General features: G+C 39.8%; 1 protein-coding gene across 1 annotated transcript; it reads left to right on the top strand.

The window, feature by feature from the left end:
• The first annotated feature begins 2154 nt into the window (after window positions 1-2154).
• LOC109212950 (G-type lectin S-receptor-like serine/threonine-protein kinase At4g27290) lies at window positions 2155-6323 on the top strand. Its single transcript, XM_019376685.1, has 7 exons — window positions 2155-3644; window positions 3978-4121; window positions 4257-4417; window positions 4718-4928; window positions 5110-5347; window positions 5436-5586; window positions 5802-6323. Exons 1-7 carry the CDS (start codon window positions 2372-2374, stop codon window positions 6105-6107), a joined length of 2484 nt encoding a protein of 827 aa, XP_019232230.1. The 5' UTR covers window positions 2155-2371; the 3' UTR covers window positions 6108-6323.
• The last annotated feature ends 19377 nt before the right edge of the window (window positions 6324-25700 follow it).

The following is a 25700-nucleotide window of genomic DNA, read 5'->3' as shown; positions in this document are numbered from 1 at the left end:
AAAATCTCGGACAATCCATCACCACATTTTATATTTCTATTTTATTAATATTTCTTCCTCCAAAAGTCATGTAATATTTGAGTGGCTGAAAGAAACAAAACCCCACGCCCCGCCTTTTTATAATTATTGTTTTTGTTTTTATGTTGCTTTCAAAGATACCAAACCCAACTAAAATCAAACTTTCTTGGAGCCAAATCTGAGAAATTCAGTGGCATCCTTTTAATTACCACAACTCCATCCCCCACCTCACAAAAGAAGAAAGAATCACTTTCTCTTTGCTTTCTATATCGTTAAAATAAATGTTACTCCCTCCATACTTAAAGTACTATGAATATTAGTATCAATTTTTTATAAAATAAAATTATATATTATATTATACTTGAGAACAACATCTATTAGTAACAATATTTAAAAATAACAATTATTCAAAATCTAGTTGAAGACATTTGCCAAAAAAGTTCTTTAACTACCAAAACAGTTAAGAATTGTCATACAAGATTAAATGGAAGAAATATGCATGACTTGGTCATAAACTCATATTTGGTTACTATCAATTGGAGTAGAAGGGAGAAGAGCAAGAAGATCTTTTATGTGCCTGTCCAATTGAGGATGTTATAGACTAAAGAAAACAAGTGTTTGACCAAGTAAAACCTTTCGATTGAATAGGGCGATATTTATTGACTATCGTTGTAGTTAGGTAAAGCAGATAACGACTGTATGGTTCAGAAAGTCTAATAATCATTAAACAAATTCTCGTAATGAAATTTTAGTATATTAATTCTAATTAATATACTAAATATTCTGCCACTGGTCTTCAAGCAAAAGGGTGCCTCAGTTATCTTGACAATGATTTCCAAGTGCAATCCCGATGATGAAAGCAAGGAACCTATTATTATATTTAGAGCACCAAATTTTTGAATGAAAGGAAATTCAATGAAGTTGCAATCGGCCATTTTCGTTTAGTTTAGGAAATGATGCAATGAATTCCAAACTCCTCGATGCTATCCAATACTTTCTCCGGTCCACAATAAGTGATCAATTTGTTTTCTTATTTTGGTCCAAAATAAGTGTCAATTTACATAATCAAGAAAAAATTCAATTTGTTTTCACAAAATTATCCATATGTACATATCCCTAAAAAGTTGTCTTACTCGTCACATCAAATATTTAACTAATGGTAGTTTAGTCATACTAGGTATTTTTGTATAGATTTGGGCGAATTTGGGTAGGTTAGGGTTCGAGGGTCCAACCTTCGATCTCAGATTCGAAGAGTTCGATGACGATTTGAAGGAAATGGGTTGTGGATTTGGTATGAGAGGACAAAGGGGATTCTATGGTGTAATTTTGAGGCGGATTGGAGTGGTCTAGGGCGTCGCCGCTGGCGGATGGCTCAGGAATTTCAGGGCGGCGGGTTTAGGGTTCATAGAGAGGTACTGAGCAAGGAGATGAATGAGGGGGTCGATTGGGGGGGGGGGGGGTAGGGCTAGCTCCGACATTTAAATATAAATAGAAGCCCCAGTTCCCAGCCGTTTGATGAGTAGAAATCAACAGCTGGGATAAAAAGCCTCAAAACGGCGCCGTTTGGTTAGGCCAGGGACACTGGACCGGGTAGGCTGGAAGTGGGCTGGGTCCGGAACGGGTTTGGGGGGAAATTATTTGGGCTTGGCATTTTGTTTGGCCCTAACAGCCTTTCTCTAATTTCATCCTCTCTTTTTTTTTCACTTGTTTTCTTTTCCCTTTTAATTAATTCAAAACAAAAATTAACTCTTACATTAAAATCTAATTTCTCTCTTTTGGCTTTTATTCACTAAAAAGGTTTTCAAAATGTAATTATAATTAGATAAAGAAAAGTCTAGCTAATCATTTAAGTTTAGCATTAAAGACTAAAGAGGTGTACTAAAATCCGCCAAGAGAAAAGACAACAAATTAGATGGAAACTCTGAGACGATTATTAAACCACCAAATGTGATACATAATACTTTTATCTATACCAAAAAAGAAAATTAAAGAAAGATGAGACTGGTGTTGAATTCTCAAATCTCAATTTCTTCGTTAATTTTCCGTTCACGTCATTTGTGTAGTCCATTTTCTATAATCATCCAATATATTAGAAACATGCTGGTCTGACTAATTCAAGTATATATAAGTTTGTATTTAATTTAAGATGTGGACAAGTGTGTCAAAATTGTCTAAATCTTGCAAACCCAGTTTATCTTCCAAGTTGAGTCGTAAATTAAAGTCTTTGTCGTCCATCAGACCAAAGACCACAAGAAACAGAACATAGTGACTTGTTATCATCCGTCCTTTACCGTTATATCTTTTTTCCTATTTTTGTGCAAAGATACAGCCAAGATATGAAGAAGAGATAGCCATGAAAATATTTCCCTTTCTTCTCCTCTTCTTCTGTTCCTTAGTTTTTAATCAAAAGGTTAATGGTCAAGGGGATACCATAACTACAACTCAGTTCATTAAAGATGGTGAAACTATTGTTTCCTCTGATGGAACGTTCGAGTTGGGATTCTTCAGTCCAGGAGATACTTCCGCAAATCGCTATGTTGGAATATGGTACAAGAAAATCTCTGTTATTACTCCAGTTTGGGTTGCTAATAGAGTAGCTCCTGTCACCAATAAATCTGGGGTCTTGAAAGTCATTCAGTCAGGTCTTGTTGTTCTTGTCAATGATACTAATGCCACTGTTTGGTCAACCAATTCATCAACAGCTGTGCAAAATCCTGTTGCCCAGTTACTGGACACTGGAAATTTTGTGGTGAGAGATGCAGATGATCCAAATCCTGAAAATTTCCTCTGGCAAAGCTTTGATTATCCTACTGATACTTTGATAGCAAGTATGAAACTTGGAAAAGACTTGGTGACGGGATTTGAAAGGTATCTTAGCTCGTGGCGAAGTAATGATGATCCTGCTCCTGGGGAATATACTTATCACTGTGATCCTACTGGTTATCCGCAAGACCTTATGAGAAAAGGGCCTAATGTTATTTATAGAGCAGGGCCATGGAATGGTCTTCGGTGGAGTGGTGCACCTAATATGGTAAACAATTCAATCACCTCTTTTGGCTTGATCATGAACAATAGGGAAATTTATTACAAGTATGAGCTCGTGAATAAATCTGTTATCAACACTTTAGTGATAAAGCCTAATGGAAACACTATGCGTATGATTTGGATTGAGAAGACTCAGGGTTGGGTTAATTACCACTCCGCAGATGCAGATGATTGTGACACCTATAAATTATGTGGTGCATATGGCACTTGCAACATTTTGAGTGATCCAGTGTGTCAATGTTTAGATAAATTCGAGCCTAAACATCCATATGATTGGAATAGAGCTGACTGGTCAAGCGGTTGTGTCCGAAAACGGTCACTGAATTGCACAGGAGATGGGTTTCTAATGTATTCTGGGGTTAAACTGCCTGATACACGAAATTCTTGGTTCAATGAGACAATGACACTAGATGAATGCAGGGCAGTTTGCTTGAGAAATTGTTCGTGTATGGGTTATACTAATCTGGACATACGACATGGAGGAAGTGGGTGCTTGTTATGGATTGATGAGCTGGTTGACATCAGACAGCTATCACAATCAGGACAGGACATCTACATTAGGATGTCTGCTTCAGACATAGGTAATATGCAAGTTACTGATGAATGGTCTTTTTACTGCTATTTTTTTTCCTTGATTGCCTTGAACTAAATTGTGTAGAAAGCATCAAATTTAATCCAACTTGTAAAATCTATGGAACTTAAGTTTCTAAATCTAATATTCGTAGAGGCATTTTTCTATTGCCAACATAAAGCCTCCCTGTCTCAACACTAGTGTCATTAATACTATTAATCCCAATAGTATTGACGGAACTACACAAGATAGTAACAACTCTCACTGCACAATGCTTGTGGTCAAGAATGATTAACTGGATAGTTCAACTGTACCTAAAAGATTTGGATGGAAAATGTTGCAGGTTCAGCTGGATCTAAGGGAAAGAAGGCTGTCATACTTGCAGTAGCTTTGCCACTTTTGATTGCGTTGATTCTGCTAGTTTTAGGTGTAGGCCTGATTCTTTATAAACGAAAAAGGAGAGAGGATCCAGTGCTCACAACAAAGAGTAAGTGAATTATACCAGTTTTATCTATTGAAAAGCCGGGGAGCAGCTAATTATGGTTATTAATTCTGTATATGTCACTAGTATTTCTTTTGAAGCGTGGTCTGAACGAACTCTACTTGTATGTTAAAATCGCAGGGAGATTAGGTGGTCACAGCAACAAGAATGATGACAGTAATCAAAATCACCATGAAGATTTTGAGCTACCACTTTTTGACTTATTTACATTAACCAAGGCTACTGACAACTTTTCATTTGAGAACAAGATTGGAGAGGGCGGCTTTGGACAAGTTTACAAGGTAGAAACATTTCTCGGACTCCAAGTAATAATACTCTAGAGCACATTGAAACCTCAAATCCCTTTAATTTCTTTACATTAAAAAAGCAGTTTTTGAATTTGTCACTTTTTTGGTGCAAATTAGTGAAGAGTTGTGTCCTTTGTATAGTGGTAGGTTTAACAGTTTCTAGCATCATAGCCTCTAAATGGAAATGAACTGTGCAAGTGGATGCTGCTGCCTAAACAAAAAGTGGACTGGAATAGTAGGGCAAAAATGACCATTCGCTCCATCGAATTTCTAACAGGACTGCTACTTTTACAGGGTGTATTGGAAGGTGGACAAGAAGTAGCAGTGAAGCGGCTTTCAGAAACTTCAAAGCAAGGACTCAACGAATTCAAGAATGAAGTTAACTGCATTGCGAAACTTCAGCATCGAAATCTTGTAAAGCTTCTCGGATGCTGCATTCAAGCAGAAGAGAAGATGTTGGTGTACGAATACTTGCCATACAAGAGCCTGGATTTGTATATATTTGGTTAGTCTTTTCACAGCTAGTCATGTGCAGCCATTTCTTTCAATGCAATCATTTCTTTTGAGTGATATAAAAAACCTCATATTAAAAATGGCAAATGTTCAAGGGAATTTCTAATGTGACTTCACAGAATTTACTTTCATGTTTAGAGAATAATTATAATGATGAAAAAAACATTTGGCAGATGAAGAAAGGAGCGCACTACTTGATTGGCCTAAACGCTTCAACATTATCAATGGAATTGCTCGAGGACTGATGTATCTTCATCAAGATTCTAGGCTCAGAATCATCCACAGAGACTTGAAAGCTAGCAATGTCTTGCTTGATATTGAAATGAACCCAAAGATATCAGATTTTGGGATGGCTAGAAGTTTCGGAGGAGACGAGACAGGAGCCAATACACGCCGTGTTGTTGGAACATAGTAAGATTTAAATCTTTGATTATACATATAGGTATAAAGGCATGCATATAGCTAGTGCATTATATAATCTTGTGTTTCTTTGTTGCAGTGGTTACATGTCCCCAGAATATGCAGTGGACGGGATATTCTCAGTGAAATCGGATGTCTTTAGCTTTGGAGTCTTAGTACTAGAAATTGTGAGCGGAAAGAAGAACAGAAGATTTGTTCATCCAGACCACCACCTCAACCTTCTTGGACATGTAAGTGTAACTCCTACATGAAAAAGACTTTACTTAGAAAAAGTACTTGTTAATGCATTTAAGTTTTATGCGCTGATGATAATTACACGTAAATCTCTACTATAAGCTAATCGGTAACCAGTTAAAAACGGATAACTAAATTACTATCACAGGTTAAACTATGCTGATAGTGTAAACATGGTTTGTTTATATAACTTAAATCCTTTGATATGCAGGCATGGATGCTTCATAAAGAAGGAAGACAATTGGAACTAGTCGATTCAAATCTGGTGGACTCATGTTATGTGTCAGAAGTACTAAGATCAATCCATGTGGGATTGTTATGTGTTCAACAGAATCCAGAGGACAGGCCAAATATGTCTACTGTCATTATGATGCTGAGCAATGAAGGCATTTTGCCACCACCTAAACATCCTGGATTTTTCACTGAAAGGAATGTTAAAGATGCTGAATTTTCTTGGAGTACACAAACACCTAGTTCTATAAACGAAGTTACCATCACATTGTTGAATGCTCGATAAGAAGCATGTCCATTGTAGTTTCCATCTTTCTTCATTTCTCAGAATTGTATTAAAATTTTCTCCTTTTTTTTCTTTAATTATTTAGAAAATTTTGTATTCATTTTATATGTTTACATGTTACATTAGTCGTTAGGCCTCGGGTTCAGTTAGGTGATACATTCAATGAAACAAAGGGGTAATCTAAATCAATTGCAGGGGCAATCAGTTTTGGTTCAACCACTAAATTCCCTTTCTTTATCCCCCCCCCCCCCCTTACCCACCATTTTTTTTGTTCACTTTTAGCCCGCGTCAGAAACTACTTACCGAAAAAGTGTATAAAATTTATATAATTTTGTATATAACATAGAGAATCTATATATATACAAAAAAAATATACAGTTTTTCGGCTATTATTTTGAGCGGTTATAAAATGTCATTTTACCCTTCTTCTTTTTTTCTCGTTTGTGTGTATATGGTTGTGGTTGTCATGCTGACGTTAGTTTCACGTATAATTGAAAGATTACCAATGTTTCTTTGGTGATTTAATTTTCGACTTTGCTAACGTAAAGAAGATTCACTTTGGTCAATGAAGGATTTGATCTCCTTCCAGAAGAGAGAATTTGATTTATTTTGGCCCCAAAATCTTACTCCAAGAGAGAAGATTTTGTCTCTAAGACTTTCTGGAAAATTAATCATACTAAAGGCGAAAAATGATACTAACAAACAAAAGCAAGAGATATAGGGGCAAAGAGAAAATTGATTGTCTTGGTTTCCTTGTATATGTTCAAACATCTTTGATTACTTCAAATTAATTGAACGCCAAGACCAATTTGTGTTTCCACGAAGAAGGATTTAGTCATAGGACTAACTGTTTGTCCCACCCGATATTAGTTTATATTCTTTTCTAGCATAATTAACAGGAAATTGGGGGTTAAGACTCAACTTGACAGCTGACTAAAAAGCCATTGCGATGTTACAATTTAAATTGTCTTTTTAACTATTACTAAAGTACATTTTGTTTCTTTGAATGCAGTATTACTAAACTAATTGAAATTCGAAATCATGCTAAGTGTAGGTAATGATGTGGGCAAAATCTACAAACTATGGACTTCCTCATACAATAGTGCGTATGTTTCTTTTACGAAACCAAAATTTTCGAAGCAGTTTGAGCTGATAAATTCCCAAAGGTTTCTGGTGAAAGAGTATGAAGTTCCGAAAATTGGTGTCAGAAGTTAAACTTCAGAAAAATAGAATCTGACGTTAATCTGTTGAACTCAAACTTTAGACAATCGGATCTCAACTTCTTTTGTTACAATGTGAACTTCAGACAAATTCGTCAGAAGATTGCATTGTCGTATACAAACTTCAGATAAAAATTACTCTCTCTCTTTCAGTTTATGTAAACTTATTTTGTTTTTAGCCCGATCCAAAAAGAATGATCCCTTTTTAAATTTGGAAACAATTTAGCTTAAAGTTACAATTCTACCCTTAATGAGAAGCTTTTATAACCTCACAAATACTCTGGGCCCTTTTTGACTTGTTTAGGACCACAAATTTTAAAAGTCTTCATTTTTTCTTAAACTCTGTGCCCAGTCAAACAGGTTCACATATATTGGAACAGAAGGAGTATCAGAGATCGCAAAAAATACAAAACTCAATTATTGAAGCAATCAGCAAAATCGTCACGTATTGAAGCTAATAGAGTTCAATGGATCAATGCACCTGGATAAAGAAGCAGAAACAATAGTATTTACCCTAAAAATGAGTAACAATTGAATTTATACGTGCTTTAAAGAATATGTGATTTAATTTAACATGAATGATCTAAGAACAACAAATAATTGAATTGAAGGAAAACAAAACGATCAAACCAAATGTTGTGGATGATTAGGCCTAGTTTTATGATGAACACTGAATGTTGATCCCGATCAAGCCCTCGAATCGGGCCCGGTCGCAACTAAATTAATAAGCAGCTGAAAAACACTCTTTTAACAGTAATTAAAGAACAAAAATTTTACTGTATAGTTTTGGTATGCGTGCCAACAATAATCCTATAAATAAAAAGGTTCTCCCCTTTATATAGTAGGGGAATATCAATCCTAGTACAAGTTTAAATAAGGTAAAGATCTTTTTCTTCTACTAAATAGTGATACGCAGTTGATATAGGGCGAGATTTGCATCGTAAAATCCGGTTAAGGGCGGATATTTCAGCCCTCGTTTGTCATGTCTACCCGTCTTTCCCTTAGCCTCGGTTCTTTACTTTGCTCGAGCTCAGTGCTTGGCCGTGTCCGATTCTTGGCGCATCATTCGTCCTCCCCGGGCTTTGATCTGGGGGGGGGGGGGGGGTCTCGACTTTACTCGAGGCCATATTGGGCCGCGCTATCCTCTCGTTTCTTTACCAAAAAATCGGGGGTAACTTTATCCCCGACTATATCCCAGAACCTCCTCTCGAAGAGTTTATTTCCAGAGGCTGATCCATAAATAACGACTTTAAGGTCGAAAAATCCTCTAAACAAGGAGATCGGGTTGAGGAGGCATGGATCTATATCTGCTCTATCACCTAAGAAACACTCCAGGTGGTCCAGAAGGACTGTAAGTAGGAAGGCAAGGACGTAGTCGTTCCCGGTCTTGATGAGGACATCACAATGAACGTGGAGGGAAACTTAAGTGTTTATACGTATCCCTTCATGCTTGGTCCGATGGACACGGTAGTCCTCGACTTTTATAAGAGGTACGAGGTCTGCCTCGGACAAATCCATCTGTCCTTTTGGAGGATCGTGACCCTCCTCTGTCACTTTGCCTACAACACGGAGGAGCCCTGATTCATGATCGACCATCCGTTCCGTGTCTACAACCCCCGAATATTCGGAGGGGGGTTAATCAAGCTTGCCCGACGGGCAAAGAAGGCGCCCTTCTCGAGCATCGATGAGGTTAGAGACCGGGCTCGCAGGAGAGATTTATTCGGGAAAAGACCGAAGATCTCATTTCCTCCGAGTTCTTGTCGTTCCCTGAGAAGTGGAACTAACACGTAAGTTCATCTCCTCTTAAGTTGTCAAAATAACTCTTTGAATTTACTCTTCTTTCTCATTACCCGTCTTTCCTGATATGCAGTGGTTGCCTGAGTCCCCAATGCAGTCCCCCGTTTCAAGGAGTAGGTCGAGGGCATTTGCAAACAATTGACATACTCCGAGCGCGAGTGGCGCAAACTTTCTAAAGGCAAATGAGATGCTAGATCCCATGGTTAGTGTTCTTCTTCTCTTGATTGAATTTCTTTTTTATTTTATCGTTATTTCAACTAAGTCCCTTTTTCTTTTTGCAGGTTTGCCCAAGACCACCAAGCTTCGGGCAATTATCGAGGCCATGTCTTCGTCCCCATCTAAAAAACCTTCTGCTTCGATACGACCTACTACAGAGGCTGCTGCGAAGAAGGAGATGAAAACAAGAAAGAAGAGAAGGTCCACTGACTCCTCGAATGCTCCCGCCGAGGCCAAGAATAAGAGGATCTCGGTTAGGGTCAGAAAGAGTACCAAGAAAAGTACTCGTGCTAGAGTCCCAGGCCCTGATTCTCTCTACTAGCTCAGGGACTACCTCGAGGATGATGACATGGAATTTGTCGCCCACGAGCCGGCCGACACTGCACAAGAGCTGGTAGTACCGGAGGGGGATGACCGTAAGGCTGGACCTTCCTTAGCTCGAGATCCCGGGGAAGAACCTGTGGCCACTGCCCCTCAAGAAGCTACTCCGTTTTCGAGAGAGGTTTATGTCCAGGAGTCATCGTCTTACATGGAGCCTATTTTCGATGAGGCTCAGGCTGTTACAGAAAAACCGACCGAAGCATCACGGGCCACGGATGAAGCCCTCAATCTATTTTTCGAAGGCGTGGACGTCTGCCTACTGGAAGACTACTCCGTTTTTGGCCACTTGGAGATCCCAAAAAGGGATTTGTTGTCGGGGTCAGGAGGGCCTTGTGAAACAATTCCCCTCCCCGAGTGCGGACCCTGACCGAAAGAAGATGGTCATGTTCATAGTACCAGCGGATTCCAGGATGCTATCCAGGCCCATCGGTGTGGCCAGCTACCCTTTGTTCCTTGGTAATCAAAGAGGACCAAGTGAAGATGAACGAGGTGGACGTGCCGAGCCTCTTCAACAAGTCACATCAAGCGCTAAACAGGATATATTTTCTTCCCCTCATATCTTTTAAAGAGTCTATTTTGCCTTTGCTGATCTTAACGATTTTGCCTTTCTTTATGCTTGAGGCCTAGGCGCTTCATCATGAGAGCTTCCACTAGTCTCGGATGGAGGTGAGTCACCTTGAGTTCGAGCTCAAGGAGCAGGTCCGACAAAAGGACATGTACAAAGCTCTTTGTAAGCAAAAAGATGAGGTCCTCAAGGACCACTCCGTCCTTCAAGCCGAGCTGGAAAAAGCTCAAAAAGAGGCCTCGAAGGTGAAACGGCAACACGCCCTTCTGGTCAAAAAAGTAGGAGTGTTTGAGATAAATAACTAGAGGTTAAGCGCAAATGCTAACGCCGCAACCTCGCAGGTCCAAGAGAATATAGACCTAATCGACCAGCTTATGGCCGATATGGACGATGTCAAATCCTTAGCCAAGGAGTTTAGGAGCAAGATGGATCTCCTAGCCTCGGAGCGGGATGCCACCAAAGAGGACTTGGCATCAACCAAAGTACAGCTTCGGGTGATGAAAGAAAAAGCCGACAAATGGTCTTAGCTGAATGAGGAGCTCCAGACACAATTAGACTCGGCCCTTACAAAACGGGATACTCTCTACCAACAATGAAGTCCAAGTTGGAGGTGTCTTTGAACGAGGCCTCTAAATTTCAGGACATGTTGGCCCAGTATAAGTACTACATGGAGGTAGCCGAGGCCCATGTAATAATGAAGGCTGAGTATGTGAAGTGGCTATCTCGAAGTGAAACCTTTGAGGAGATTCATGCACGTGGGATTGACCTAGCAGTCGAGATCAAAGAGGCGAAGAGGCTTAAAGCTGAGGCCAAAGCGAGATACCAGCCCGACGGTTCGGGCAACAAGTCGGGCTCCGATGAAGACTAGGTGGGAAATGCCTTTAGTTTATTTTTTTTGTAGCTATTTTGCATTTTGGGTCCATTTCACAGTGCCTCTGTAAATACCTTTTGCTACATATGTGTGTATATATATATATAAATAAAATTTCTGCGGTTATGCATTGTGTCCTTTACTTTTTTTGTATTTGCTTTTGTCTAAGACTTACAATATGTCGTCCATGCCTTAGTATAGAATTTGAAGTCACTTAAATCGTTTGTTCCCCCAAAGCCCAAGTGAGGATTGGATTAAGTAATAACTCTGAATTGGTTTGGCTTTGCAAGACCTAATAAAAAACGAAGTCTTTGTTCAAATTTTTTTAACGTTTTAGCCGGACACAATTATTCTTTACCGAAGATGGCTGCTCTTTTCATGGCCGTAATTCGAGACCGAGTAACTAGACCGGTTCTGAAGTAATATTTTTTATGTATTAAAAAATATGTAAGGACCTCACTTTTTAAACGGACTCAGACATCTCCAAGATGTTTAAGTTGGCCGTGGCCTTTCATATTTGGGCCATGCCTAGTAGGCTCGGTGCCTCCGGGATTTAGTAGCCCGAATTTCCCCGTCTTGTTGTCGGGTAACAGTCCCTGGTTTGGGGAGGCCCAGAGGTTTAAGAGTTGTGAACCCAACATTCATTCTTAAGTAGCTTTAATGATAATATTGCTTATGCAAATATAAACCAATGAAACATAGAAAGAAAATTTATTTTATTACTTTGAATGTCATACAAATGATCGACGGTACAATGGCTATCTACCGTGGTGAGAATGAGCTATGTGGGTACGGTTCGTTTGACCGTTTCACCCTTACAATTAATCCTATATTCAAGCCTTGACTTTAAATATTGAATAAGATTGCCTTCAAAATTTCCAAACTTAGGACTTCGGTTCTTGACTTAGGGTGTGATGGCCCCCTGGTATTCGAGACTGAATTTTGAGGGCTCGAATATTATCGATCTGATACGGATGATCCCCAGTCCCTCGTCTTAGAAAGTTCTTCAAAACTAGGGTAGCACGCTTAATGTTGCCTCGTTAAAAACCTTGCCGTAAAACCCACTTCGGGAAAAACCGGTCCAAGAGAAAAAGAGTACAACACGTGCTTACTGACCTAATCCTTAGATTTGACTCCGTCTGAGTACATGTATGGGTTAGCTCAAAGAGTAATAAACCACAAAGAAGATTGTGTTCATACCTTAGTAGTAGTACCATTTTAAGTGTGCTACATTCCAATTATTGGGTAGTCGCACACCATTTCCTGACTTGGGGATATACGAGCCTTTTCCGGTTATACTGGTGCTCTGTACGGTCCTTCCCAGTTTGGGCCTAATATTCCGTCATTCGGGTTCTTGGTGTGCAGTGTAACTTTCCTCAGTACCAAGTCCCCAACTTGAAAGTGTCCAAGGTTTTCCCTTCGATTGTAGTATCTCCCCATTCGTTATTTTTGGGCCGCTAACCGGACTAGGGCGGCTTCTCGCCTTCCATTTGCTAAATTTAAGCTCGTGGCCATGGCCTCGTCGTTTGATGCCTCCGTAGAATATTGGAACCTTAGGCTCGGTTCTCCAACCTCTACCGGTATCAAATCTTCTATGTTGTAGACTAGAGAGAATGGTGTTTCATCGGTACTCGACTTCGAAGTTGTTCGATATGCCCATAGGACCTCGGGCAAAATTTCTTTACATTTTTGTTTTGAGTCGGTCAATCTCTTCTTCAGGTTCTGCAATATAGTTTTGTTTTTTGACCCCTCTTGACCATTCCCACTTGGGTGGTAGGGTGTCGATAAAAAACTTTTGTCATGCCCCGAACTCGGAGAGCGCGGCCGGCGCTCAACCGAGTGAACCCGGTCAAGCAAGACTGTTAGATATATTTAATCCGAACTCACTCATGATTAAAGAGAATATATTTTTTCGTTAATTAAGCAATAGGGAGATCATATAGACAATACCAATTCATTACCATTAGTTACTCCATTTAATAAGTCTCGAAATACACGCATTTTCATGATTTGAAGTGGAACAAGAGATCAAAACATAACATAACTTATTTGACTTTCCCAGCACCCATATACAACTCACACTATGTCTACAGAGCCTCTAAAAGATATAAAAGAGTATTATGATAGTGCCGGCAACAAGGCTCCGGCTATACCTCAAAATATGATAATATAATGAACAGAAGATACATGACCTCGGAATGAAGTGGGGTTCACCAAGTCTGCTGGGAAGAGGGTATACCACTATCGTTGATCAACACCGCCTTCTATAGAATTACCTACATCCATAGAAGATTCTATGCCCCCATCAAAAAGGACGTTAGTACATATGGAATAGTACTAGTATGTGTAACTAAACACCCTCTCAATTGAATGAGTAAAAATGCAAGAAGGAACAAACATATTTTCAATTCAAAACCTCAAGCGATATCAAACATAAAGCTAGGAGCAAGATAAGTCTTTCAAGTAAACCTTCATGTTTTAAGTGGGGGGGATCTTAACACCGATATGTCACCATTCACAGTACCACCGTACATTTAGTATGGAGTCCGATCATGATCTGATCGGCTAGGCCATCTCATTCGAGACATCAACCACAATCACAATCACAATTCCGATTTAAATTATAATTTCCAGCACAATCACTACCATGTGTGCGGCAAGGCGTCCGATCACGACCCGATTGGCTAGGGCGTCTCATTCGAGACATCAACCACAATCACAATTTCAAGTACAAGTTTCAACACAATCACCACCATGTGTGCAGCATGGCGTCCGATCACGACCCGATCGGCTAGAGCCGTCTCATTCGAGACATCATCCCTTTCTATCAATCATCCCATTTCATACTTTCTGCGCATCTCTTCATTTTATTGACACTAGTGGTCACAATTGTATTATTTCTCTTGGCATGTTGGCCGTGTTTCATATTTCACAGTTTGCATTTCGTGTTTCGTATTTCATGTTTCATATTTCATGCACACATTTTCACTTTCAACCATCATCATGGACTTTCCAACAACAAGGCATTTCTATTCAAGACATTTAAGCACACATATGAGAAAATAAGAGTGTTAGGCGCATTAAGATTTCTTACACAATTGTCATTAGCTTTCATTTGAAAAACAACTTAAAGTCATGGCATTTAGATATACAACCCATACTTTGAACACATCCTCAAATAGTAGTACAACATAACAAAAGGATTTGAAATACATGTTGAACACATACGTCTATCGACACAAAGCTTATCTGGAATGATTAATTCATAATGAGCCACTCGGGACTTACAAGGACATTGTGGGGTTCAATTCTAAGACAAGAGCTTAGCCAACATACCTCACTTGAGCTTCCATAAACTCTAAAATGTTCCGAAACTCTTAGCAACTTCGATCTATTTTAGAAATGTAACAAATTGAACAAAAATTAGGAAGATGATCATGGTTCTAGCTCAATTGAGCATTTTATCAAACACTAGGTGTGCATTAAGGTTTCAAGGCCCTTTTATGGAGGTTTCCATCATCCCACAACCCATTCTTTACCTTTTTTTTGCTCAACAATCTTCCTACACCCCTTGATGACACATGCATGCAAAATAAACAACTCTCATACCCAAGAATTATCTTACTAATTACCCATTTCTAGTTAAATTTTGAAATTAAGGGCTAGGGTGTAGAATCTTACCTTTTGGTTGAAGTCCTTGTGAGTTACTCTAGAAAAATCTTCAAGGTTTGAGCAAAGATTGATGAACAATGGCTTAGAATTCCTCTTCTCACTCTAGACCACCTTCCTCTCTCTCTCTCTCTCTCTCTCTCAAATGTAAGTTTTAACCTTCTAAAATGACCCCTAATAGTGTTTTATGAGAAGGGGATTGGGTTATGAAAACCCAAAAATGAAGCTCTAAAACAGAAATTGTGGTCGCATATGCACCTGCGGTCCGTGAAATGGAACGCGAAATGGTCCTCCAGAACTGGGCACCTCTGCCTAGGTATGCGACCGTTCTGCGATCCACATATCAATTCTGCGGCCGCATAATGGACCACAGAATCTCCTCCCGAAATTCCTCATGTCGATCCTTCGATTGACTCTGTGGTCCGCAAAACAATTCTACGGCTCGAAATGGACCGCATAATGGTCCAAAATTTTGCCCGTCTTTTGCTTCACTTCGCGGCCATTCTGCAGCTCGTAAAGTGATTCTGCGGTCGCATAGTGGGCCGCAGAAACGCCCTATTCTGCCCAAATGTTTTCTTCAACTTCCCAAAGCATTGCTCAACCCCAAAAGTCCATTCCGACATTAACACATAAGCCTACCTTAGCACCACGAAATCCCGAGTTTTTAGGTGAAATTTTTACGGGGCCTTACATCTTTTTGATTTTGTGATCCTCAAAAAACTTATTATTCTTGCCGTCGATGAATTGTCTCCCATTGTTACACTTGATCTCGGTCAGCACCCCGAACCGTAATATAATATGATCACAGATGAAATCGATGAACTTCTTTTCCATAACTTTATTGAACGTCTGTGCTTCCACCACTTGGAGAAGTAATCGGTCATAAGTAAGATCTACTAGGCTTTTTCGGGTGCCCACGACAAGGAATCAATGATGTCTATTCCCCATTTGATGAACGGCCAAGGAGAAAAGTCCGGCTGGAGCATCTCCCTGGGTTGGTAGATCATCGGGGCATGCCTCTGACATTCGTTACACTTTTGAACATAGTCTTTCACATCTTTATCCATCTCATTCCAGTAATACCCAGCTCTGATTAATTTTCGGACCAAGGATTCTGCTCCCGAATGGTTTTCACAAGTACCCTCGTGTACTACCCTCAAAACGTAGTAGTTCTCCCTGGGACCCAAGCACCTTGCTATCAGTCTGAAAAATACTCTTCGATAAAATTTTCCTCCAACCAGGCTAAACCTGGCAACCTTAGTTCGTAGGGCCCTCAATTCTTTCGGATCTGGTGACAATATCCTTTTCTATAGGTAGTATATGTATTTGTTTCTCCAATCCCAAGTAAAGCTTGTTGAGTTTACCTCGGCGTGACCTTCCTGTATCACCGAGTTCATTAATTGCACCACCACTCTAGAATTGAATTCATCGGAGTCAACTGACGACCCTAGATTAGCTAACGCATCGGCCTCGTAATTTTGATCTCGTAGTGTCCATTCTCTGAACTGATGTAATGTCACTTGCAACTTATCCATGTATCTCCGCATCCGGTCCTCTTTTACTTCAAATGTCTTGTTGGCTTGGTTAACAACGAGGAGGGAGTCACACTTGGCTTCGATCACCTCAATCCCCAGGCTCCTAGCAAGTTCTAAACCTGTAATCATAGCCTCATATTCGGCTTCGTTGTTAGTCAATTTCACAGTTCTAATATATTTCCTATTACGTTGCCCGTAGGTGGTTTTCGCATGATTCCTAACCCGAACCCTTTCGCGTTAGAAGCACCATCCATAAATAGGGTCCAAACCCCCGAGCTAGTCCCAGAGGCGAGTAATAATCCTTTCTCAACCTTGGGGATCAAGGCCGGTGTAAAGTCGGCCACGAAGTCTGCCAAAATCTGAGACTTTATAGCAGTTCAGGGTTTGTACTCAATATCTTACCCGCTAACCTCTACAGCCCATTTGGCCAATCGACCCGAGAGCTTGAATTTATGCATAACATTCCTTAGCAGATACGAGGTCACGATACATATGGAGTGACATTGAAAGTATGGTTTTAGTTTCCTATATGCGCTTAATAAGGCGAGCGCTAAGTTCTCTAACTGTGGATACCTTGTTTCGGCATCATCTAGGGTTCTACTAACATAATAGATAGGAAACTACATACCTTCTTCTTCCGGACCAAGACACCACTTACCGCTACTTCGGAGATTGCCAAGTTGAGGTATAACTGCTCGTTCGCCTTCGGGGTGTGCAACAAAGTAGGCCTTAATAGGTATCATTTGAGTTCTTCTAAAGCCAGGTGACATTCTGGGGTCGAAGAGAATTTGTTCTTCTTCACTAATGAGAAAAATCAGTGGCTTTTGTCAAATGACCTCAAAATAAATCGGCCCAATGCGGCTATTCGCCTGGTCAGCCTTTGTACCGCCTTGACATTGTCAACTACGGTGATGTCTTATATGGCTTTTATCTTGTCCGGGTTGATCTTTATTCCCCGGTTAGACACCATGAAATCGAGGAACTTGCCCGAGCCGACTCCGAAGGCACACTTTTCTGTATTCAGCTTTATGTTGTATTTCCTCAATATATCGAAGGTTTCCTGCAAATGCATCAAATGGTCCTCTGCTCGCAGGGACTTAACTAACATATAGTCAATATAAACCTCCATTAATTTTCCTATTTATTCTACGAACATTCGATTAACTAGGCGTTGATATGTGGCACCTGTATTTTTTAATCCAAATGACATTACGTTATAGCAATAGGTGCCAAATTTAGTTATAAAAGACGTCTTCTCTTGGTCACCCGGGTCCATCTGTATTTGGTTGTACTCGGAATAGGCATCGATAAAACTCAGCGTCTCGTGCCCGGATGTTGCATCGATCATTCGATCGATGTTAGACAAAGGAAATGAATCCTTCAGGTAGGCCTTGTTCAGGTCCTTATAATCTACACACATTCTAAGTTGTTTCTGTTCCATCTGGAACCTCAAAACAAATTCCCTAAGCATCTCATTATCCATTTTCTTAACTTTGAAGAGGTCTGGTTTCCTCGTCTCAACCTTGATAGCGCCGGCATGGGCCTTAACGAAGTCATCTACAAGCATAGCAAATAAATCAATAGAATTTGGAGGTAAGTTATGGTACCTTATCATTGATCATGTAGATAAGGTTTCCCCAAATTTCTTCAGCAACACCGAATTGATCTCGCCGTCTTCTAGGTCACTGCCTTTTATTGCACACGTGTAGGAGGTTACGTGCTCGTTTGGATCTGTAGTCCCTTTATATTTGGGAATATCGGACACTCGGAACCTCTTCGGAATTGGCAATGGTGTTGCACTCGGGGAAACGATTTCTGAATGAACTTTTTAAAATCTGGCCCTTTCAATATTGGAGGCGCTTCTAGGATTTGATCGATCCTTGAATTGTAAGTTTTCACCTACTTGTCATTTGCCTCTATCTTCTTTTTTCCAGACTCCACCCATTTTGTTAGTGCTTTGAGCATTTTCATCACATCAAAAGTCTCTCTGAATTCCAACATAATATACTGGAATTCTAGCATAATATACTGGAACTGCAGCATAATATACTGGAATTTTACTATAATATATCGGTCCAACATAATATACTAGAATTCCATTATATATACTGGACTTCCAGCATAATATACTGGAGTTCCAATATAATATACCGATCCAGCATAATATACTGGAATTCCAGTATAATATACTGGAACTCCAGCATAATATACTGGAGTTCCAGCATAATTATATTAGAACTCCAGCATAATATACTGGAGTTCCAGCATAAGCATACTGGAACTCCAGTATATTATACTGGTGTTCCAGTAACCAACATAATATACTGGAACTTCAGTATATTATATTGGAGTTCCAGCATAATATACTGGACTTCCAGCATAATATACTGGAGTTCCAGTATAATATACCGGTCCAGCATAATATGCTGGAAGTTCATAGACATGTGCTCCAATCTCCAGTATATTATGCTGGAACTTTTCATGTGTTTGAGTTCCAGCATAATATGCTAGAAGTTCATACACAGGTGCAGCGATCTCCAATATATTATGCTGGAACTTTCCGTGTTACAGCAAAATAGTGGCTATTTTCAATTACTTTGCAAACACTGGCTATTTTTGAATGACCATTCCGGAAATTGGCTAGCCTGTGCTATTTTTTCTATCTTGTCGCGACCCTTCCTTCTCATATTAATAGTTAAATATCGTAGCTCAATTCTCAAATTTTCTGTGATCAATCTTCATTGCTGCAATTTTAGTTTATTAGTTGTCATTTTCAAACTACCTAATTCAAAGGTTTATTCATCTTGAATAGTATTTAATCAAGTATTACAAGAGCATTATTTAATCTAAACCATATGGAGACGATATTTTTCTATTCTGTCTTTGACTAGTGAGCTTTCAATTTATACACAATATTTTGCGCTCGTCATTCCTTCCGATACCCCTTTCCTATAGCTCGATCTTCCTTCACTTGGCTGAAGAAATACCACTGATTTTTGCTCCACATAGCCTTCTGTAATCATCCCAACATATGCGATATAGGTAAAATCAAGATTAGTCCAATAAATTAACCCCATGACTTTTAGTTAATTAATGGACAAAAAAGTGTTAAAAAGTACAATTAAGATGGAGAAATATAATCATACTATTGAGTTCCCATGGATCAGAGGAAGAAAAATCAAGATCAGGAATATTGACGCTACGGTAGAATAGCCACATCAGTTTTTCGACCAAAAATAAAAATTTTCGGTCACTTTTATATTTGTGTTAATTAGGTTATAAAAAGAAGATTTTAAGTTACAAATAAAAGAAATGTAATTTTTATGTGACAAAGCTTAACTTGAATAACCACCGGTGAAGCTAACAAAAGGAAGATAAGTTATGTAAACTCGTACATCATCTACTAAGCCTAAGCTCCAATTCCAATCTTCTACAAGTTGACAAGATTATTTATTTCTTATACTAGTCATGGAGAAGTGAAAAAGTTTGTGGAAATATTAACTGACAAACTCACTTGTTAAAAAAAAACTCTCTCCGTACTATTATAGTCTTTCAGTATGATGCCTTGTCAGGTAAGTATTTAAATACGCATCCTTTGAGCTATGATGATAAACAACTACTCACTAACCTTTATGCAGCTTACCACCCAATGGAAAGGAAGATGGTTTTTCTAATCACCCTATGGAGCACATTGTTTTGGAAAATACAGTGAAAAAAATTAAATCAAAACACCCCTAATTTGCATGGCAAGATGATTGCTAACACTACATGTGTCCAAAACGTGTCTCAACCTGTCACAATCCGGATTCCCACCCTCGGGAGTCGTGATGGCGCCTACTAGTACGAGTTAGGGAAGCCAATTAATTTCACAATTTACCCTTATTACTCATTTTATATTCATTAGCAATTTTAATAATAATGATAACATTTAAACAGCGGAATTTAACATAAGCGGAAGAAAGAAGCCATAAGCTATCTGAACATGAATACCCAATACAGCTGTTTGAACCCCGACTACCCAGAACTGGTGTCACAGTATCACACACGGTCTAAGATTTACTACATACAAAGTTTGAAGAAAATATCAATACACTGTTTCTGAATATAAGGAAAATGAAACAGGAAATAAGGATATAGGAGACGCCAGGGCCTGCGGACGCCTACAGGTCTACCTTGGATCTCCACGTGAACTGAAAATAGACACCTGACCTACTGTCCGAAGTCTACAACACCGGGATCTGCACAAAAGAGTGCAGAGTGTAGTATTAGCACAACTGACCCCATGTGCTGGTAAGTGTCTAGCCTAACCTCGTCGAAGTAGTGACGAGGCTAGGACCAGACTACCACATAACCTGTGCAGTTCAAATATATATATATATATACAGAAAAAAAAAATACAGAAGTAAACAAGTAAAGATGGGAGGGGGAAACATGCTTCGGGGAATAACAGGTAAAAACAGAATAGCAAGAGAATTATAAAGGGATCAAAATCCAACCACTAACAAGAATAAGGAAACAAAAGCAGATTTCACTTTCTTTTCACATCTTGTGGTAGGCGTACCACCCGCTCCCATTTCATTATCTCTTGTGGTAGGCGTACCACCCGCTCCCATTTCATTATATCTTGTGGTAGGCGTACCACCCGCTCCCATTTACAAGCCAACAATAATCACAAGGAATCCCGGCAAGGGAACAATATTCTCAAACAAACATCCCGGCAAGGGAACAATGATATCTCAACAATATCCCGGCAAGGGAACAATAATGTCAAATAAACATCCCGGCAAGGGAACAATGATGATAATAACATGTGAGGCACAATAAACCACAACGGAGTCATAACAATTTATAACACAAGGCTCACGGGCATGCTTGACACCGACGTATAGATACTCGCCACCATGCCTATACGTCGTACTCCACAATTAACACGTAGCAAATAGACACAACTCCTAATCCCTCAAGCTAAGGTTAGACCACACGCTTACCTCGATGCCACGAACACAATTCACGCTTCAACTATAGCTCTACCCCTTGATTCCACCACCAATTCGTTCGTATCTAGTCAAAAGTTACTTAATTACATTAATAAACGCTAAATGAATCAATTCAAATGCATAAAAATAAATTTTCCAAAGTTTTGCCCAAAAAGTCAAAAATTGCCCCAGGGCCCACATGGTCAAAACCCGAGGTTCGAACCAAAACCCGATCACCCATTCCCCCACGAACTCAAATATATAATTTGTTTTGAAATCGGACCTCAAATCGAGGTTCAAATCCCCAATTTTTGAAAAACCTGGGTTCTACCCAAAACACCCAATTTCCCCCATGAAAATCATTGTTTTGAAGTTGAAATCATGTTAAAAGATGTTAAGAATTGAAAAAAGTTAGTTAAAAACGACTTACAATTGATTTGGAGAAGAAGAAATCCTTGAAAAATCGCATGTGTGTGTTTATGTTTTGAGAGAATGTGAAAAATGGGTTTAAAATCGTCTAAGTATAGAAGTTGCAGGTCTCTGATATGGGATTGCAAACATGGGTTCGCAATTCCCATCCCCGGCCTCTGCTGGCTTGGGAATTGCGAAGGTTGTTTGGGAAATGCGAACTGGTAATTGCGAAGGGAGTTTGGGAAATGCGAAGGGAGTTTGGGAAATGCGAACTGGGAATTGCGAACTGGGAATTGCAAAGGGAGTTTGGGAAATGCGAACTGGTAATTGCGAAGGGAGGTTGGGAAATGCGAAGCCTGCAGGCCTGCAATTCCTTAAGTCTAAAATTTCACCCCGTGGCCTATCCAAAACTCACCCGAGCCCTCGGGGCTCCAAACCAAACATGCACACCACCCTAAAAATATCATACGGACTCGCTCGTGCATTCAAATCACTAAAATAACATCAACAACTATGAATTTAGCATCAAAATCATGAAACTTTTCTCAAGACTTCAAATTTCCAATTTTTTCAATAACTATCCGATTCACATCGTTTCAAGTCTGTTTCTTACCAAATTTCACAGAATTATCTTAAATCATATATAAGACCTGTACTGGGAGCCGGAACCAAAATACGGACCCGATACCAACATGTTCTAATAAAAATTCATTTCCAAACCTTATAGGCAATTTCAGAAAATAATTTTCTTCAAATATTCATTTCTCGGGCTTGGGACCTCGGAATTCTATTCCGGCCACACGCCCAAGTCCCATATTTTCCTACGGACCCTCCGGAACCGTCAAATTACGGGTCCAGGTCCGTTTACCCAAAATGTTGACCAAAGTCAAATTAAATTCATTTTATAGATAAAATTTATCATTATTCACAGATTTTCACATATAGGCTTTCCGGCTACGCGCCCGGACTGCGCACGCAAATTGAGGTGATGCTAAAAGAGTTTTTTAAGGCCTCGGAATGCAGAATTCATTTTAAAAACAAGTGATGACCTTTTGGGTCATCACACAACCTCCTAAGTGCAGTAATATCCGAAATTTTTGTCCAACAAAATGGATTTGGACTTAACACACTGTGACGACCCGGCTGGTCTTCTCATGGGTTACCGCTCCATTTTCCCCATTTCTGCTTCTATTTGCCTTAATTATTGGTTTTAAATGTGATCAGGTTGGTTGGCTCGGGTTCAGAAAGTTTTTGAGAAGGATTGAGACACCTAGTCTCTTTTAAGAAGGCTTGAGTTAGAAAAGTCAACCGGATGTCGACTTATGCGATAGAGGGCTCGGATGTGAGTTGCGATGATTCGGTAAGCTTCGGAAGGTGATTTTTGACTTAGGAGTGTGATCGGAATGTGTTTTGGAGGTCCGGAGTAGATTTAGACTTGAATTGGCGAAATTGAGTTTTTGGCGTTTTCCGGTTGATAGGTGAGATTTTGATATAGGGGTTGAAATGGAATTCCAAGAGTTGCAGTAGCTTCATTGTGTCATTTGGGATGTGTGTGCAAAATTTCAGGTCATTCGGACGTGGTTGGGTTGGGTTTTTGATCAAAAGCGGAATTCGAAAGTTTTTAGAAACTTAGGCTTGAATCCGATGTGTTTTGGGTGATTTGATGTTGTTTGAAGTGTTTTGATGATTGGAACAAGTTTGAATAAGGTATTAGGATATGTTGGTACCTTTGGCTGAGGTCCCGGGGGCCTCGGGTGAGTTTCGGGTGGTCAATCGGATCATTTTGAAGTTAAGAAAGTTGCAGATTTTGAGTTCCAGCAGTTGCAGACATTTTGGTCTTCGCGTTCGCGAGTGGACCCTCCCGTTCGCGAAGGGTCAGGAAGGGTGGCGTTAGGTTTGGCCTTCGCGTTCGCGAAGGGGAGTCCCGCGTTCGCGAAGGGCCGGGATTGTAAGCATCGCGTTCGCGGGAGGCTTGGACGAGTTCGCGTAGGTTTGTGAGGTGAGGCATCGCGTTCGCGATGGTGGGGTCGCATTCGCGAAGAAGAGTTTTGGTCAGCGGAATTTTTGTGCTTCGCGAACGTGAGGCTTTAACCGCGTTCGCGATGAAGGAATTTTAATAGCTGGGCATAATGTTTTAGAGACCTGTTCCGCGACTTTGAACCCTTATACACCATTTTAGAACGGGAAATAGAGCTTTGAGGCGATTTGGAAGAGAGAAAATCATTGTTCTTCATTAAGGTAAGGATTTTGGACCCTAAAACTTGATTATTTGTGATTAAGGAACGAAAATATCAGTGTAAATTCATGAAAATCAGTAGAAAAATGTGGAGTTAGGGCTTGAGATTATGGGACCTTCTAGGGATGATTTGAGGGGTCAAACGAACTCCGATTTTCGAGTTCTTTATATGTGCAAACTCGTGAGATGATGAAGAACATTTTGGTATAAAGTTTGTCCAGTTCTAGGACGCGGGCCCGGGAGTCGGGTTTTAACCGATTTTGGGTTTTGTGCTTAATATCGATATTTTTCAATTGGAATTTATTCGTTTAGCATAATTTAATGATAAAAATCTGAAATTGGTAGATTTGGAGCACTTGGAAGTCGTTTCGAAGGGCAATGGCATTGCATGCTAGATTTCGGGCCGGATTGAGGTGAGTAATGAATTTAAGTGCTGTCCTGAGTGTATGAAACCTCGAAATTTCACAGCGTACGTCTATGTTGAGGTGACTTACACGCTAGATGACGAGCGTGGGGTAGAGCACCGCTGGGGATTGCGACTTAGTCCATCCCGAATGATTATTTTACTGCGTATTTGATATTAAATTGTTTGATATTACTATATTTTGGGCTAAATGCCATATGTGGGCTTCGTGCCAACTGTTTGAACCCTTAGGGGATTTTTAAATGACATTTTCCTCACTGATTGATTTCATACTAGTGTTCAGTCATACTATATTTTACTATTTTAAAGACTCAGCTGTATTATTCTATTTTAAACATATTAAATGATATTTTCAAAGGTATTTGAGCTGAGCTTCATGTTTTACTGTGGCCCGAGGGGCTTACGAGATTCTAACTGAGTATGGTCGAGAGCCTGTGTTGTGAGGATACATTTGGGTCGGGCTGCACGCCGCAGCAGTGATATACTGATTATGATAATGAGGTCGAGGGCCACTGTACGCCACGAGGTGGCTTGATATTGATATGAGGCCGAGAGCCTGTTTATGATGCCACGAGATGGCTTGATATTGCGCTTGGACGGTAAGGGGCCCCTCACGGAGTCTGTATACCCCCAGTGAGCTCGGGTATCCATTGTGATATGAGCTATAGCCCGAGGGGCTGGTATGGTTCTATGACATTGCCCGAGGGGCTGATTCTATTGTTACTGTGCCTGAGGGGCAGTTATTGCGTACTTATTTTTTTTAGTTGTCTTTCCTTTATGTTGTTTAACTGTTTAAAAGATGTTATGAGATTTCACTGCTTTATTATAATTACTGATTTGTTATGCCTCTTGTAGCTTAATGTTGTGCCTTACGTGGTTTATATTAATCAGTCTTCATTTATTTTTATTACTCACTGAGTTGGAAGTACTCACTTTAGTACCTACACCCCTGTGTGCAGATTTGGGCGCTAGAGGTCCTGCTCCTGAGGGTTGATAGTTCCAGCAGGTCTTCGTGGATTTACTAGGTAGCTGCTTGGCGATTCGCAGCACAGTGCATTCTTCCTCTATTTCAGTTTCTTTTGATTCAGTTACGTAGTAGTGGACTAGACTCTAGACTCTTATTATAGTTTTAGATGCTCATGACTGGTGACACCCCGATGTAGGGTTGTGTTGGTTTATTTTATTTCCACAACTTATATTGTTATTTTTGGGATTTATTTATATTAAAGACCTTGTTTTATTATATTAACTGCTTAAAGTGAATTGGAAGTGAGTCGGCTGGCCTTGTCTCC

Source organism: Nicotiana attenuata, unplaced genomic scaffold, assembly GCF_001879085.1.
Source record: "Nicotiana attenuata strain UT unplaced genomic scaffold, NIATTr2, whole genome shotgun sequence".
Classification (NCBI taxonomy): domain Eukaryota; kingdom Viridiplantae; phylum Streptophyta; class Magnoliopsida; order Solanales; family Solanaceae; genus Nicotiana; species Nicotiana attenuata.
The sequence above is the reverse complement of the archived record's forward strand: the minus strand, read 5'-3'. Positions and strand labels throughout refer to the sequence as shown.

What these genes read in the sequence shown, in the direction of transcription:
- LOC109212950 (XM_019376685.1), top strand. Translation starts at nt 2,372, where the DNA reads ATGAAAATATTTCCCTTTCTTCTCCTCTTCTTCTGTTCCTTAGTTTTT. An exon ending in GCTTTGGACAAGTTTACAAG is followed by an intron (nt 4,418 to 4,717) that starts GTAGAAACATTT and finishes CTACTTTTACAG; the next exon opens with GGTGTATTGGAAGGTGGACA. An exon ending in CCTGGATTTGTATATATTTG is followed by an intron (nt 4,929 to 5,109) that starts GTTAGTCTTTTC and finishes AACATTTGGCAG; the next exon opens with ATGAAGAAAGGAGCGCACTA.